Source organism: Elephantulus edwardii, unplaced genomic scaffold (genome assembly GCF_000299155.1).
Source record: "Elephantulus edwardii isolate Elephantulus edwardi_28Jun2011 unplaced genomic scaffold, EleEdw1.0 scaffold00212, whole genome shotgun sequence".
NCBI lineage: Eukaryota > Metazoa > Chordata > Mammalia > Macroscelidea > Macroscelididae > Elephantulus > Elephantulus edwardii.
In genome coordinates this window covers 4,488,272-4,504,054 of record NW_006399962.1, presented here as the reverse complement: position 1 = coordinate 4,504,054, position 15,783 = coordinate 4,488,272, and the positions used below count along the sequence as shown (strand labels likewise).

Here is a 15,783-nt window from a genome sequence, read left to right as displayed (position 1 = left end):
GGGGATTCTGTTAACTGAAAACCTAGCCCAACAAACAATGCTCCTGCCTCAGATGCTTCACAGCTGTGCAGTTATTGTCCTGTCCTGACACTCCCAATTCTTTAGTTTCCAACCTTGAAGATGTCCCCAGGATAATGCTTCCTCTTATCTAGGCCATTGGGTATTTGGGATTCCGGGAATTCCTGAAAATCTACCTAGAAATTGATGATGTGCCTGAAAACCTGAGCCTGGCTCTGTTCCGATCCTTCCAAACTGAACACACTGTATCAGAGGTTATAGATGAAGGTATGGTCACATAATTGGGAATGGGCTGGGCTTCCAGAAGGAAAATTAAACTAATGTGACTTTTGGGTGAGGCTTGAATTAAGTCACATGTGGGGAGCAGGGTCAGCTGAGAAGACTGTAAGAGGACTAGTCTGGTCTAGGAGGTGAGAGCTGGACAATGAAAAGATAAGCAGAGAGAGAAGAGCCAGTGAATGGAGGCTCACAATCCTAGCTCTGCTATATTCTTTTATAACCAGATGTGGTGTGTCTCAGTGATGTCTCCTGCTACTTTTCCCTTCTGGAGGGTGGTCAGCCAGAAGACAAGCTAGAATGTGAGTTGCCAGGGTGTGTGTCTGGGCTGAAAGATGGGAGGAAAGGGAAAGTGAAAGGAGAGAGGAGCAATCTCCAGCCTCTCTTCCCTCATTTTCTCAGGGTTTCTAAAGGCTGACAGGGCTCAACAAAGGTGGAACCAGAGAATAAGCTCATTTCTTCTGTTGCCCTAAACTCTTTATACCTAGTTCCATCCATTACACCCATACAAGTTCTCATGCCTTGTCTCATGTGGGTGACCAGCAATATTTTTGGGATGTAGGAGGTGTGTGCTGTCTACCCTATCAGAGTCACCCCAGGGTGGAATACAGGTCTGTTTCTCCTTCCTTTTAGTTCCTTTTCTCAGTCCCAAGCTCCAAATTCTTCACCCAAAAACTTAGCACCCTCTCTCTTTGTAAATGTTACAAATTGACACTGGCCCCCTTAAAATGTCCCCACAGTCACCTTCAAGCTGTATGACACGGACAGAAATGGAATCCTGGACACCTCAGTGAGTAGGGAATCTGTATGTTGGGCAAGGGAGTATGCGTCCGTTTGTCTGTGACCTCGTGGTCCAACTCTTCTAGGATCTTAAGTAGATAAAGCTAGGGGAGAGATTGCGTCCTCTAGGATCTAATTTGGGAGTAGGTCCCCAGCTTTTGATTCTGAAAATAAGAGTCTGCAAACATGACTTGGAGACTACCTTGCAGACATCCACATATTTATAGACACTTATTTGGCAGAGATATCTGAGAATGACAAGTGGATTTAGGGGTAGGACCTGGGAACCTTGATTTCTGGAGAGGATTTTGGCTGTGGCTCTTACCCTCTTTGCCCCCAGGAAGTGGAGAAAATCATCTCACAGATGATGCGAGTGGCTGAGTATCTGGATTGGGATGTGTCTGAGTTGAAGCCGGTAAGGCGGTTCTTCCTTCGTACCTTCTGTCTCAACCCTGTCTCTGACACGTACCCTACTATCTCAGCTAGCATAGCTAGATTTGGTGTCCTAGGGAGCAGTGGAGACTTATTGGATCTGAGAGAGAACCCACATCAAAACCTCTTCACCATTCTCTGCTCAGATTCTTCAGCAGATGATGAAAGAGATTGACTTTGATGGCAGCGGCTCCGTGTCTCTGACTGAGTGGCTCCGGGCTGGGGCTACTACTGTACCTTTGCTAGTGCTGCTGGGTCTGGAGATGGTGAGTAGAAGAGACTTGTAAGGATGGTTAAGATGGCTGTCTTAGGCCATACTTGTCAGAGATTTGTTTTCTCAACACCTGCCATGCCCTCCTAGACCCTGAAGGATAACGGACAACACATGTGGAGACCCAAGAGGTTCTCCCGACCCGTCTACTGCAACTTGTGCGAGGCGAGCATTAGTCTTGGCAAACAGGGGCTGAGCTGTAACCGTGAGTGATGGAGCCTTGCAGTGTGGGAGCGGTGGGACAGCTCAGCTATTCTGTGGGCACGTTGAGTTTCGAACATAGATAGACCTGGATTTGAATCCTGGCCTCTGCCACTGACTTGGGCAAGTTCTTTAAGCATCAACTTCCTCACCTGTGAGTTAATTGTGCACTTAAGAATAAGTCAGTTGGGGAGCTCTGGTGGCCTAGTGGCAAGAAGCTGCACTACAATCCCAGAGGAACACGGTTCGAATCCACCAGATGCTCTGCCGGAGAAGGAGGCGCAATATCCTCCTGTACCAGTCAGATCTGATTTGACGGTACACGCACACACACAAAAAATAATAATAAAAAAAAAAAAAAAAAAAAAAAAAAAAAAAAAAGAATAAGTCAGTAAGTAAACAAGAAAAGTGCTTCAAATGCACTTCAAAAAACAAACAAAAAAACAAAAATGCACTTCAAACGCATGTACTATTAACTTTGTGTCAAAATGGGCTAATAATACTATAATCATATCTGGGCCTCCCTGGTGGGCGGGTAAAGGATAGAAGTTTCTTTTTCAAGGAGAACAGGAATAGATTTTGCAGTGAGTCTCCTCAAAAAACTCTCTTTTTTCTACCCTGTCATAACAGCAAGGGATTATGACCTTCCCTCCCCATAGAATCTCGCCCCCAAGTCAGGGAGAAGGGAAAAGGAAGTGGAGAAGCCTAGGCTCTGACCTTCTTGCCTCTCACACAGTCTGTAAGTACATCGTTCACGACCGGTGCGCCATGAAGGCCATGCCTTGTGAAGTCAGCACCTATGCCAAGTCTCGGAAGGACATTGGTGTGAGTGATTCTGCTCTCACCTAACACCTCCTCTGTCCTGTGCCTGGCCCTTGGCCGCCCCAGCCCATCCTTCCTCTAGTCTCGGCTGAGATCTGCCAAGAAACGAGATGGCTTTTCTCTACAAAAGGTCCAGTCACATGTGTGGGTGAGAGGAGGCTGTGTATCTGGGCGCTGCGACCGTTGTCAGAAAAAGATCCGGACCTACCACAGCCTGACTGGCTTGCACTGTGTATGGTGTCACCTAGAGGTCAGTTCGGGAACTATTCTTTTTTTTGTGTGTACTGTCAAATTAGATCTGACTGGTACAGGAGGAGATGGCCCCTTCTTCTCTGGCGGAGCATCTGGTGGATTCGAATCACCTATCTCTGGGATTGCAGTGCAGCTTCTTGCCACTAGGCCACCAGAGCTCCCCTGGGAACTATTCTTTAGGTCAACCCTTTGCTCACTTTGCTTTTCTTTTTTGCCTTCCTTCCCCAGGATATCCTCTCCACACATCGGCCACTTTTCTGTTTTCTTCCTTCACCACAGCAGCCCCTGCTTCCAATTGCTCCCTTTCCAAGACTAGACATTTGCATTGAGAGATGGAGAGGTCCTCTCTGTATCCATCTTGTCTTTCAGATCCATGATGATTGCTTGCAAGCTGTAGGCAATGAATGTGACTGTGGGCTATTTCGTGATCACATCCTCCCTCCATCTTCCATCTACCCCAGCGTCCTGGTAATTATTGGACAGCAGTTGGGGCACGGGGGATAATAGCATAAGTGTCTCCCAATTAAAATGAAATAATGCAATTTAGAATAGTTACTGTTGTTGGATGGTGTAAAATTGACTAGGTCTCATAGCAACTCTGTGAACGAGAGATCTGGACTCTACCCTATCCTGTGTCATCTCACCATCTCTGATACGCTCGAATCCATTGGTACAGTCACTGTGTCATTCCATCTTGTTGAGGGTCTTCCTCTTTTTCACCAGCTCTCTAGCTTTTCTAGGGAGCTCTGGTGTCCTAGTGGGAAGAAACTGTGCTGCAATCCCAAAGCCATGTCATTCAAATCTACTAGCCACTACAGGGGAGAAGGATGGGCAGTCTCCTCCCATGCAATTAACCATCTCAAAAAAACCTGCTGGAAGGCTAGCTATGGGTCAGTTCCGACTCAATGGCACACAGTGACAATTAGCTTTACCTGCATGATGTCCTTCTCCAAGGATTTGTCCATCATGACATGTCCAAAGTATATGAGACAGTGCTGGCTTCAGCAGCACATATACTAAAATTGGAACGATACAGAGATTAGCATGGTCTCTGTGCAAGGGTGACATGCAACATGAGACAGTTTCATCATCCTTGTCTCTAAGGAGCACCCTAGTTGAATAGAGTACCTGTATTTTTAGGATTCCTATCAGACTCTCATCTGTTTAGGGATGCACATACCATTCCTTCCCTTTGCTTTCTTCCCCACCTAGGCCTCTGGACCAGATCGTAAAAGTAGCAAAACAAGCCAGAAGAGCGTGGAAGACTTAAATTCAGGCACTTCTGAGGCTCTGCGGGTACAGGGCTGAGAGGCTTGGGCTTCTTGGTGGGGGCTAGTGTTTCAATGAGCCCTCAAGGAAGGGAATGAGTTGGGGACGTCTGTGAGGATAACAGAAGCCCTGTCCTGGTGGAGAAAGAGAGGAGAGAGACAAGGGGAGGAGGGAAAAGCATCTTTGTGGGATGCCAGTCCCTTGACTTTGTCACCAATGCCCATTTTAACTATGTCAAAATCCTCCTTTCCTTATATTTTGTTTTCTTACTCCAATATAGATTGATCCTGTTTCCAATACCCATCCACTTCTTGTCTTTGTCAATCCTAAAAGTGGCGGGAGACAGGGAGAGAGGTAAGGAGAAGATATATCTTCTTAAAATGGAAAGAGTGGGCCTATACGGGTTGTATGGAAGGGGCACACCTTGAGGAGACATCAAGATGGTGGGTCATGGAATAATTTGCCCAAGAGCTTTTTCATTGTTTTCTTCACACAGGGTGCTTTGGAAGTTCCAGTATCTACTAAATCCTAGACAGGTGTTCAACCTCCAAAAGGATGGTCCTGAGCCAGGGTGAGTATAGATTAGGAACTGTATCAGAATAACTGTGTGCCTGTATGTTAGGAGAGAGCAGGAAAGAATGTATGTGGGGAAGGAAGCCCTAGGAGACGCCAGAAGCAAGAATCCAGAATACTTATTTCCTTAGTTTCACTGCAAATCCTGCCCTTGAGCTCAAAGAGGTAACCTTATTCTGTTCTTGAAGGATATAGATAGTAGTTCTTTCCCCAAACTTGGAAGAGTTGTTGTGACTTTCACCATTGTTCTTATCTCTATTAATAATAGAAATTCATGTTTAAAAAAGAGAAACTTAAGTTTTTTGACAAATGAGAAGGAAGTTGTAAGGGATGAGAGGCAAGAATGAATCTGGCTGTACACGAGTTGAATAGCCTTGGTTCTAGTCTTGCTCATTTTCTTTCACGCTTTTTATCCCAGGCTCAAATTCTTCAAAGATGTTGCTGATTGCCGGATTTTGGTGTGTGGTGGAGACGGCACAGTAGGCTGGATTCTAGAGACCATTGGTCAGTGCAGGAAGAGATTCCCGCAAGGAGACTGGGGTAGCGGCCTTCCCAGGCAGACTCCCTCCATCCATCTTCTTACCTGTTTCCTCAGACAAAGCCAACTTATCTGTTGTGCCTCCTGTGGCAGTGTTGCCCCTGGGTACTGGAAATGATCTGGCTCGTTGCCTAAGATGGGGAGGAGGTAAGTGGCTAGAGATTGTTTTGCTGGGATTAAGGGAAGTCAGATAGGAAGGACAAGGCCCAAAGAGAAGAATAGAAGTCTGGTGCAGAAAGTGCTTGAAAAGAAGAGAGGGACAGATAGGTGGATGCTAGCAGCAGATCTTCTCTGCTGGTTTTTTTTCTAGAACCGGGGGCAAAATAATCGGAACCTAGAATCATCAAAGGACGGTATTCTTCCTGATAAACCTACAAATATCTTTATTTTGTAACCAATGAACAGAAAAAGCCAGTAATATGAGGGGTAATTTAGTTGTCTAGTGCTGTTTTTATAGAAATGCTACTTTTTAAAAATTTTTTTGAGGTTTTAATGAAAGTCTAATAGAACTTGAATTTCCATTCATTCATTGTTGTACATTTTCCTCCCTGCCTACCCCTCCAGTTTGCTTTTCTCTTTGAAAAAAAATTCTTTCATTGTACAATTTCTCCCCACACACACCTCAGTCCACTTTACTATGCAGCTCTTATTCTGGACTGTTGTCATGCAAATAATACCTAATCATGTATTTATTCCTTTTAAGCAGTTCTTTCCCTCCTCTGTTTCAATGCAATGTACATTATTTATCATTTCTTTTCTTAGTTTTCCCTTAGCCACGATGTCAGTCCTGTTTTATAACAGTGATATTATGCAATATTTGTCCTTTTTTGACTGAGATATTTCACTGAGCATAGTGTCCTTCAGGGTCACCTATTTCATGAGCTCCTTTTTTCAGTGCTGCATAGCATTCCATTGTGTAAATATACCACAGCTTCTCTATCCAATCATTTGTTAATGGGCACTTGGGTTGTTTCCATCTCTTTGCTATTGTGAACAACACAGCAGTAAACATGGGTGTGCATCTATCTGCTTGGGTGACAGTTCTGGTTTCTTTAGGGTATATTCCCAGTAATGGAATTGCTGGGTCATTTCTATTTCCAACATTTTTAGAAAGTGTCATACTGCATTCCAGAGTGACTGATAGAAATCCCACTTTATTTGTGTGTGTGTGTGTGTGTGTGTGTGTGTTAGTACTTTATTTACTTCATGATTACTCATATAACTTGCAGTACAGAGAAGTTATAATAGAAAATGGCCTGTTTCAGGTGTTACACTTTACACCAGAATGTTGAATAATTGGTTATTTGCCTCAAGACCTCCTTTTTCAAGTCATCCTTCTCTTCAAAAGCTAACTCACTGTCTTGAATCAAAGGCATGTATATGATATTTCTACTACTTTAAGATATACTTCTATTTTCCTACTCTCATCAGTCTACTAAAAATATCAGAAATCCCACTTTAAAAAAACAGAAGTGTATTTCCTGACAGTTTAGAAGACTATAAGTTGACTTTGGAGAACTGGCTCTCGAAGGCTATTAGAAGAAGGCATTCTCTGTGTGGGTTCTGGGTGAAAGTCCTTGTCCCTTTGCAGCTTCTCTTCTTTGGTGATGATTGTGATCGTCATGTATCCATGTTCCCCCATCTCTGCTTGTTTGCTCCCTTGTATAACTGCTCTTTTATATTGTAAAAGAGATTGATTTAAAATATACCTTGCACACCTCTGTAGCATAGTCCATAGAGAGCTGGGCTGCTAACTGAAAAGCTGCACCTCTCAGGCTGTTTCAATTCTCCAAACGCTCCCTGGGGGAAAACTGAGTACTCTCCTTCCATTCTATTTGCAGCCTCAGAAACTCAATGAAGGTTCAGCTATGAGTTGGTACCATTAATGAGCTGAGTTGTGTTATGCTAATACTTCCTGACTAACATAACAGAACCCATTCCCAAGTGGGATTATGCCCCCAAGTGTAAGAGTTAGGATTTATAATATATTTTAGGGGACAAAATTTAATTCATAATAAGGGAGTAAAACAATTACAGAAATTAGGAAGATTGTATGTGAGTCAAGTCAGATGCTGGGTGATGAAGATAGTGGAGATCTTCCATGACTCATTTATTCATTCACCCAATTAGTCAAGTGGTTATTCATTCATTTATTTTTCTGGACCTATAACAATAGTCTTAACTGGTCACTCATTTCAAATCTCCTTGCCTCTTCAAAGGAGAAAGTTTGAGGGATGATGTTGTCAGAAAAAGAGGTACGAGTTAGGACCAGATTTGAAGTATCTTCAGAGCCCATCTCTGAGACCTCACCAGAGGTGATGGAAAGGAGGAGTTTGCTAGAAATAGTTGGAAAAGGAGCTGTGGTGGTAGAGCCTGTGTCATGTGGTACTGCTAATCAAAAGGCATGTATCTTTTGTGGTTCAAATCCACAAATAGCTCAGAAAGAGAAAGATGGGCAGTTCTTCCCATTAGTATTACATCCCTGGAAATATAGGGATCACTGTGATTGAGAATCTCCTTAATGGCAATGGGTTTCTAAGGCTGTAAATCACAAGGCAGCACAATTCACTTTGGAATACATCATTAGCACTCTCCTCTGTAGTAGTAGGGATGAGAGGCAAATAACAGTGACTAAGTCCTTCATTAGTGGAATGTAAAGAGGTTGTTGTGGTTGTTGTTATATGCCTCAAGTTGCCTATGACCCATAGCGACCCGATGCAAAGCCACTCTGAACACTTTCTTGTGTTGAGTCAGTCTCATTAATTCTGACACACCAACTTTCGTTGTCCCAGTTACTGTATCAGTCTGTCTCATCCGGGGTCTCCCTCTCCTGTGCTGTCCTTCTACCCTTCCGAGAATGATGTCCTTCTCCAAGGATCGGTCTCTCCTGGCCATGTGCCCAAAGTAAAGAGGTAGAAACTAATATTTTAATCTTTTCTTTTCCTAATTACAAACATACGCTTCTTATTTTTAAAAAAAAAATCCAAAATATAAATTCCAAGAAAATTAAATTTATTTTTAATCCATTCCCTAATATTTTGGTATCTGTTTCTCCAGTTTTCTTTCTAGATACATATATATTTAAACAATGATGAATTAATTATATTTAAACAATGATAAAGTAATTTTATAGGTTGATTAAAAAAAATCAAACCCACACCAAACCTAAACAATTCCTCTTTGTTGCCATCATATTTTAATGCAATTGGGTTTGCGTCACTCTTATTTGGAATGATTGGTATTCCGCTGTGTGAATATGTCATAATTTAACCAGCCCTCTATTGATGGATGTTTGAGTAGCATTCAGAATTTTACTATCACAAACCACGTTGTAGTGAACACCTTCCTACATCTGTCTCTGAACACATCTAAAAATTTCTGCAGGAGATTGTCAGAAGTGGAATTGCTACTTCAAAGTGTATGCATACCTTTGACTAATAATTTTATTCTTTTTTAAAAAGTTACACAAACAATACATTACCTTTTTTACTGTAAAATATTTAAGTCAAGTATATAAGTCTCTTCTTTTCTGTTCCCCACCAGCTGTTCCCCATACACCTCCTCAAAGATAAGCGCTATTTGCACTCACTTTTCTATTTTTAACATATATTAGCACACACATACAGTGCTTTTTTAAAAGTATAAGTGGAATCATATCACACAGCTTGTCCTGGGACTTATTTTTTAAATAGAATTATTTATGTCTCTTTCCTTGTTAATAAATGCAAATAGATTTATTTCACTCTGTGTTCAGTAGCACACAACATTTTAAATGATATTAAGAACTTACTATTAGTTGTTCCATACTAAAGGATTTAGAAGAGGCCATGGCACTAGGGATATTATAGCTAATGTCAAATGAATCTTGGCTGAAAGCAGAGAACACCAGAGGAATGTCTATCTGTGTTTAATTGACTATGCAGAGGCATTTGACTGTGTGTATCACAACAAACTGTGGCTGACTCTAAGAAGAATGGGAATCCCAGAACACTTGATTGTGCTTATGCAAAACCTATACTTGGACCAGGAGGATGTACTAAGAACAGAACAAAGAAACACTGTATGGAAGGGTGTGCATCAAGGATGTTTCCTATCTCCCTGTCTTTTCAATCTATATGTGGAACAGATTATCCGGGAGGCTGGGTTCCATGAGAAGTGTGGCATCAGGATTGGAGGTAGACTCATCAACAACCTGCGCTATGCTTGCTGAAACTAAGGAGGACCTGAAGCATTTGCTGCAAAAGGTCAAGGATTGCAACCGTCAATATGGATTGAAGCTCAACATCAAGAAAACAAAGATTCTCACCACTGGTCTGATTGGCAGCATCATGATGATGAAGAGATTGAGATTGTTGACAGCTTCAATTTTCTTGGCTCTACAATCAACACTCTTGGTACCAAGAGCCAGGAAATTAAAAGACAAGTTACCTTGGGAAAGCCTGCTATCAGAGACCTCTCCAAAGTACTGAAGAGCAACAATGTCAGTCTGGAGACTAAGGTGCACCTAAAACAGGCCATGGTCTTTGCAATTAGTTGCAAATTATGCATCATAAAAGTGAACAATGACTAGGGGTGATAGAAGGAGAATTTATGCCTCTGAGCTGTGGTGCTGGAGAAGAGTATTGAATATACCAAGGACTGCTAGTTCAAACTAGTTCATTCAGGCTCCTCCTTGGAGTCAAGGATTCTGAAGCTTTGTCTGACATACTTTGGACATGTTGCAAGGAGGGATCAGTCCTTGGAGAGAGATGTCATACTTGAGAGAGTGGAGGGACTGCGCAGGAGAGAAAGACCCTTGATGAGATGGATTGCTTCAGTCACTGGAGTAAGGGTAGCTGTGTCAGAGGCAATAAGATTGGCAAGGGATAGATCAGGGTTTAGGGCTGTTGTACATGGGGTCGCTATTGAGTCACAGGTGACTCAACGGTATGTAACAACAACAACAACATAGACATTTAGATAGTTTCTAATTTCTTGCTAATACAAACAGTATCTCAGCAAACATTCTTTTATATACATCTCCATACATATGTGTTAGTTTCTATAGGAGAAATTCCCCAAAATGGAAATTCTGGGTCACATGATGTTTTGATAAAATTTTTAAAATTTTTATAAAATTGTCATATTGTCTTTCCAAAAGTAAGCTATGGCCTTATGCCTCAATTAACAACATATGAGAGTGGCCCTTTATTCATAACTTTATTACCTCTTGTATTTTATGATTTCTTTATGCTTTGTCCAATAAATAGGCAACAAATAATTAACTGTTTTAGAAAAAAAAAATTGGAGGGGAAAAAAGTTAACTGTTTTAATTATTAATAGCAGTGAGACTCTCTCATATGCCTATTGATCATTTGCATTTCTTCTGTGACTGGCTGGTATTATTTATCCATTTTTCTAATAATTGTTTGTTTGTTTTTATTTTTTTATTAATTTTAATGAACATTTACAGAGATTTTGGATTTCCATTCATTCATTCATTGCTGCACTTTTCTCCCTGCTCACCCCTCCCCTCCAGTTCGCTCCTCTCCTTGAAAAGAAAAAAAAATTCCTTCATTGGTATTATAATTCCCCCAACCCCCTAACCCCCACCCCGCACCAAGTACACTTATCTATGCAACCTTAATTCTAGACTCCTGTGCTAACCATAATACCCAATCATATATTGCCTTTAATCTGTTCTTTCCCTTATCTGTTTCAATACAGTATACATAATTTATCCAGTTTTTTCTCAGTCTTACCCCAACCCTGATGTCAGTACCATTCTACAACAGGGGCAACGTGCAGTATTTGTCCTTTTGTGACTGAGATATTTCACTCTGCATAATGTCCTCCAGGGTCACCCATTTTGAATAATATTGCATGAGTTCTTTGTTTTTCAATGCAGCGTAGTATTCCATTGTGTGACTATACCACAGCTTCTCTGTCCATTCGTTTGTTGATGGGCACCTAGGTTGCTTCCAGCTCTTTGCTATTGTGAACAAAGCCGCAATAAACATGGGTGTGCATATATCTGCTTGGATGGCAGTTATGGTCTCTCTGGGGTATATTCCCAGTAGTGGGATTGCTGGGTCAAATGGTATCTCTATTTGCAACTTTTTGAGACAGTGCCATACTTTTTTCCACAGGGGTTGCACCATTTTACACTCCCACCAACAGTGAATCAGGGTTCCAGTCTCTCCACAACCTCGCCAGCATTTGTTGCTTGCTGTTCTGTTAAATTTTGCTATTCTTACTAGGGTGAGATGATATCTCATAGTTGTTTTGATTTGCATCTCTCTTAGAGCTAGGGATTTTGAATGTTTCTTCATGTGCTTTTTGGCCATCTGAATGTCTTCTTTGGTGAAGTGTCTATTCATATCCTGTGCCCATTTTTCAATTGGATTATTTTCCTTTATCTTATTGTGGTGCTCAAGTACTTTATAAATTCCAGATATAAGTCCCTTATCTGATATGTCATTGCCAAATACTTTTTCCCAGTCTGCATTTTTCTAATAATTTTTAATATAATGACTTACAAGCATTTTTTTAAATGCTAGGAAAGTAAGTCTGTTATAGTTGCTTTTGGTATTTTCCCCTGGTTTTTCTTTTACCCTTTTTTTTAAAAAAAGTATTGTTTATTTAACCATACATAAGTTTTCATTTTAATATAATTATGTTTAGCAGTCTTTTCTCTCTTGTATACTAGGGGGTTTTGTTTTGTTTTTCAATTTTTAATTTTTTTATTCATTTTAATGAAAGTTTACAGAGACTTTGGATTTCCATTCATTCATTGTTGCACTTTTCTTCCTGCCCACCCCTCCCCCCAATTTCACTCTTCTCTTTGAAAAGTAAAAGACAAATTCTTTCATTGTTATACAATCCCTCCCCCCAAGTCCACTCCACTATGCTGCCTTTGTTTTGGACTCCTGTCATGACAATAATATCTAATTTTATATCCTTTTTAAACAGTTATCTCCCTCATCTGTTTGAATGCAGTATACATAATTTATCCCCTCTTTCTCAGTCTTCCCCCAATCCCAATATCAGTCCCGTTTTACAACAGTGGCTCTATGCAGTATTTGTCCTTTTGTGGCTGAGATATTTTACTCAGCATAATGTCCTCCAGGGTCACCTATTTTGTATAATATTTACTGAGTTCCTTGTTTTTCAGTGCAGCGTAGTAGTCCATTGTGTGAATATACCACAGCTTCTCTATCCATTCATTTGTTGATGGGCACCTACGTTGTTTCCAATTTTTGTTATTGTGAACAAAGCCACAGTAAACATGGGTGTGCAATATTTTAGTTTTATATTATGCTTTAGAAAGGTCTTCACACAAAGATTGTATAAACTTTTGCTCTTTTTTCTAGTACAAATTCTGGGTTTTTTACATTTAAATTACTTGACCCATCTTGAATTTATTTTAATATGAGTGGATCTTATGTCTAATTCTGATTCTTCTATTATCTGTCTTTTCTCTGTTTATTTGAAATATTATCATATAAATTCTTAGATGTATGTGAATATTTCTAGGTGTCCTCTTCTTTACCATTAAACTCTTTATTCAAGTCACTGTGACAGGATCACACTTGGTTAAATGATGTTTTATAGTATGTTCTGTTGGTAGGATGTGCACAGAAAGAGTCTAAGAGTGTGAACTAGAGAGAGAGAAAGAGATTGTCCCCATTCATTATTCATCTTTTCCATCATTTTCCTAAGTATTTCCTTCAATCCTCCAGACAGACTTTGGTGTCATGTTTAGATATGCATTTCCAATGGGAACATTAGCTCTCTGTAACTATGTGGAGTAATGAGTACAGAAGGGGATGACCTTAACATTGGCCTATGGAAGCCATGACTGAACACCCTTCTCTTTTACTGGCGAAGACTGAGGGGGTCTGCAGAACCAGAAAACAGGATCCCTGGGCATTTGTGGAACTGGGAACTAAGAGGAGTCATGGTGCTCAAGGCTAACTTGTCTTATCCCCAATCCTAGGATATGAGGGACAGAATTTGGGAAAGATCCTAAAGGACTTAGAGATGAGTAAGGTGGTACATATGGATCGATGGTCCGTGGAGGTGATACCCCAACAAACTGAAGAAAAGAGTGACCCAGTCCCCTTTCAGATCATCAATAACTACTTCTCCATCGGTGTGGTCAGTGGAATGGGACATAGGGGGAAATGGGGGCTAAGCAGACAGAAGCCAGAGGAGGGAAGAAAGGGAAGGCAGAGTTAGGGGAACTGTGTCACTGGGAAATCAAGGATGAGGGTTCAGTGTGGGTGGTGAGAAAGGAACTTACAGCAAACTGCTCCCACAATGGGGAGTCAAAGAGAGGGTTGGGTTTTTTGCTGAGAGAGAGGCAGGCCTCTGACCCTGCATGACCTCAACTCCCTAGGATGCCTCTATTGCTCACCGATTCCACATTATGCGAGAGAAATATCCTGAGAAGTTCAACAGCAGGTGAGGAAATGGGGAGAAGGGTACAGGCATACACAGTGGCAGGACACAGGTTTAACGGAGTTTGACTCAGAGCACCTAAATGGGCAGTAAACCCTCTACTCCCAACCAAGTTACCCTGGTTCCCCATGCAACTTGTGTCGGGAGGTTAATGCCTTTCCCTGTCACCTAATTCAACCCCTCATGCATGGCGTAACCTGTCTCCTGCCTCCTGGGTCATGTGGTGGGGCTGACAGAATGAAGAACAAGCTATGGTACTTTGAATTTGCCACATCTGAATCCATCTTCTCAACTTGCAAAAAGCTAGAGGAATCTTTGACAGTTGAGGTATGTATAATACAACCTAATTAACATATTTTTAAGCTTCTTATACCCAAATTTTCCCACCTCCATATTTTTAAATCTATACTTTGATCTTTCAACCTTCTAATTCTTCTTTTCCAAGTCCTCAAGATAACCCAGTTCCTATTTCCCTCTACCCCTTGCAACCCACCAAATCCTGGCTTTCTCAGTCCTCTGGTAGAGAGAGAACTCAAAACTATGATTATGCCCTGAGGTGATCTGTGACCTCTATAACTAAGGGCTGTTTCCTCTTCTCCTCAGATTTGTGGGAAACCCCTAGATTTGAGCAGCTTATCCCTAGAAGGCATTGCAGTGCTGAACATCCCTAGCATGCATGGTGGCTCCAACCTCTGGGGTGATACCAAGAGGCCCTATGGTGATAGCCATATCAACCAAGCCCTTGGTGCTACAGCTAAAGTCATCACTGACCCTGATATCCTGAAAACCTGTGTACCAGGTAAGGGGAGCAGCCTTGAAAACTAAGAGGAGGACTTGACTCCCGTTGAAGATATCCTGCTTTTGTGAAAGAAGCCCTGGTGGCATAGTATATACATATCAAGACTGCAAACTGAAAAGTGTGTGCTTCTAATCTATCAACCCTTCCTAGGCAGAAAGATGATCAATCCCCTCCCATAAAGATTGACAATAAAGGGTCACTATGTCAGAATCAACGTAGTAGCAATAGTTTTAGTGGTTTTTGTTTGGGTGGGTTTGGATGGGTACTTCTGTAAAGCTTCTTTTCCTACCTCCCATTTCCAGATCTAAGTGACAAGCGGCTAGAAGTCGTAGGGCTGGAGGGTGCAATTGAGATGGGCCAGATCTATACCAAACTCAAGAGTGCGGGACATCGGCTGGCCAAGTGCTCTGAGATTACCTTCCAGTAAGTCAAATTCTGGGTCGAGGCAGAGGGAGAGGGGAGGGTAAGGGCAGAAGGGTTATGGAAATGGTGGGAAAGGCCTAACTAGATCTTCCTCAGAAACAAAGGGTCCCAAAGCACTAAGAGTTTTGGTGTTTGGTTGGTAAAGGAATCTCTGCCAAACTGCCTTGTCCTCCCACAGCACCACGAAAACCCTTCCCATGCAAATTGATGGAGAGCCCTGGATGCAGTCTCCCTGTACAGTGAGTACTACCCCTGCCTGCCAGGAACTGGACCTCAGGCTCTATGGACCATAAGTCTATCCCATTTAACAGTTTCTACTTATTCCTAATACCCAAGTTCCCTGTGCACCATTCTTCCCAGATACTGATTTCTGATCCCACAACCTTCCTACCTCGGCCTCTCCAAGACCCCAGCCACCTACCCAAGTCTCACAAATTTTTCGAAAACCTCCGCTGTTCCAACCCTAAGTCCCTGCTTCTGAATGAGCCTTCTTCTCTTCCAGATCAAGATTACCCACAAGAACCAGATGCCTATGCTCATGGGCCCACCTCCTCGCTCTTCCAATTTCTTTGGCTTCTTGTGCTAAGGATGGCCTCAGCCTCCAAGCCAGCCTTGAACCACCTCCTCATTGATGGACTTCAAACCACAGGCTCTGTATATTGCTGCCACACTCTTCTGCCAGCTCAG

The 15,783-nt window shown here is 41.9% G+C and overlaps 1 protein-coding gene across 1 annotated transcript in view; it reads left to right on the top strand.

The window, feature by feature from the left end:
* The window catches only part of DGKA (diacylglycerol kinase, alpha 80kDa), a 16,431-nt gene extending 749 nt beyond the window's left edge, over positions 1-15,682 (top strand). The window contains exons 2-22 of the mRNA XM_006897651.1: positions 153-285; positions 522-596; positions 1,035-1,084; positions 1,415-1,489; positions 1,653-1,772; positions 1,868-1,982; positions 2,715-2,803; positions 2,931-3,050; positions 3,422-3,520; positions 4,265-4,348; positions 4,602-4,675; positions 4,818-4,892; positions 5,313-5,398; positions 5,490-5,579; positions 13,411-13,571; positions 13,813-13,877; positions 14,111-14,201; positions 14,478-14,673; positions 14,976-15,096; positions 15,275-15,335; positions 15,599-15,682. Coding sequence (XP_006897713.1) covers positions 153-285; positions 522-596; positions 1,035-1,084; positions 1,415-1,489; positions 1,653-1,772; positions 1,868-1,982; positions 2,715-2,803; positions 2,931-3,050; positions 3,422-3,520; positions 4,265-4,348; positions 4,602-4,675; positions 4,818-4,892; positions 5,313-5,398; positions 5,490-5,579; positions 13,411-13,571; positions 13,813-13,877; positions 14,111-14,201; positions 14,478-14,673; positions 14,976-15,096; positions 15,275-15,335; positions 15,599-15,682 — 2,064 coding nt within the window. The remainder of the gene's footprint in view (positions 1-152; positions 286-521; positions 597-1,034; positions 1,085-1,414; positions 1,490-1,652; positions 1,773-1,867; positions 1,983-2,714; positions 2,804-2,930; positions 3,051-3,421; positions 3,521-4,264; positions 4,349-4,601; positions 4,676-4,817; positions 4,893-5,312; positions 5,399-5,489; positions 5,580-13,410; positions 13,572-13,812; positions 13,878-14,110; positions 14,202-14,477; positions 14,674-14,975; positions 15,097-15,274; positions 15,336-15,598) is intronic.
* The last annotated feature ends 101 nt before the right edge of the window (positions 15,683-15,783 follow it).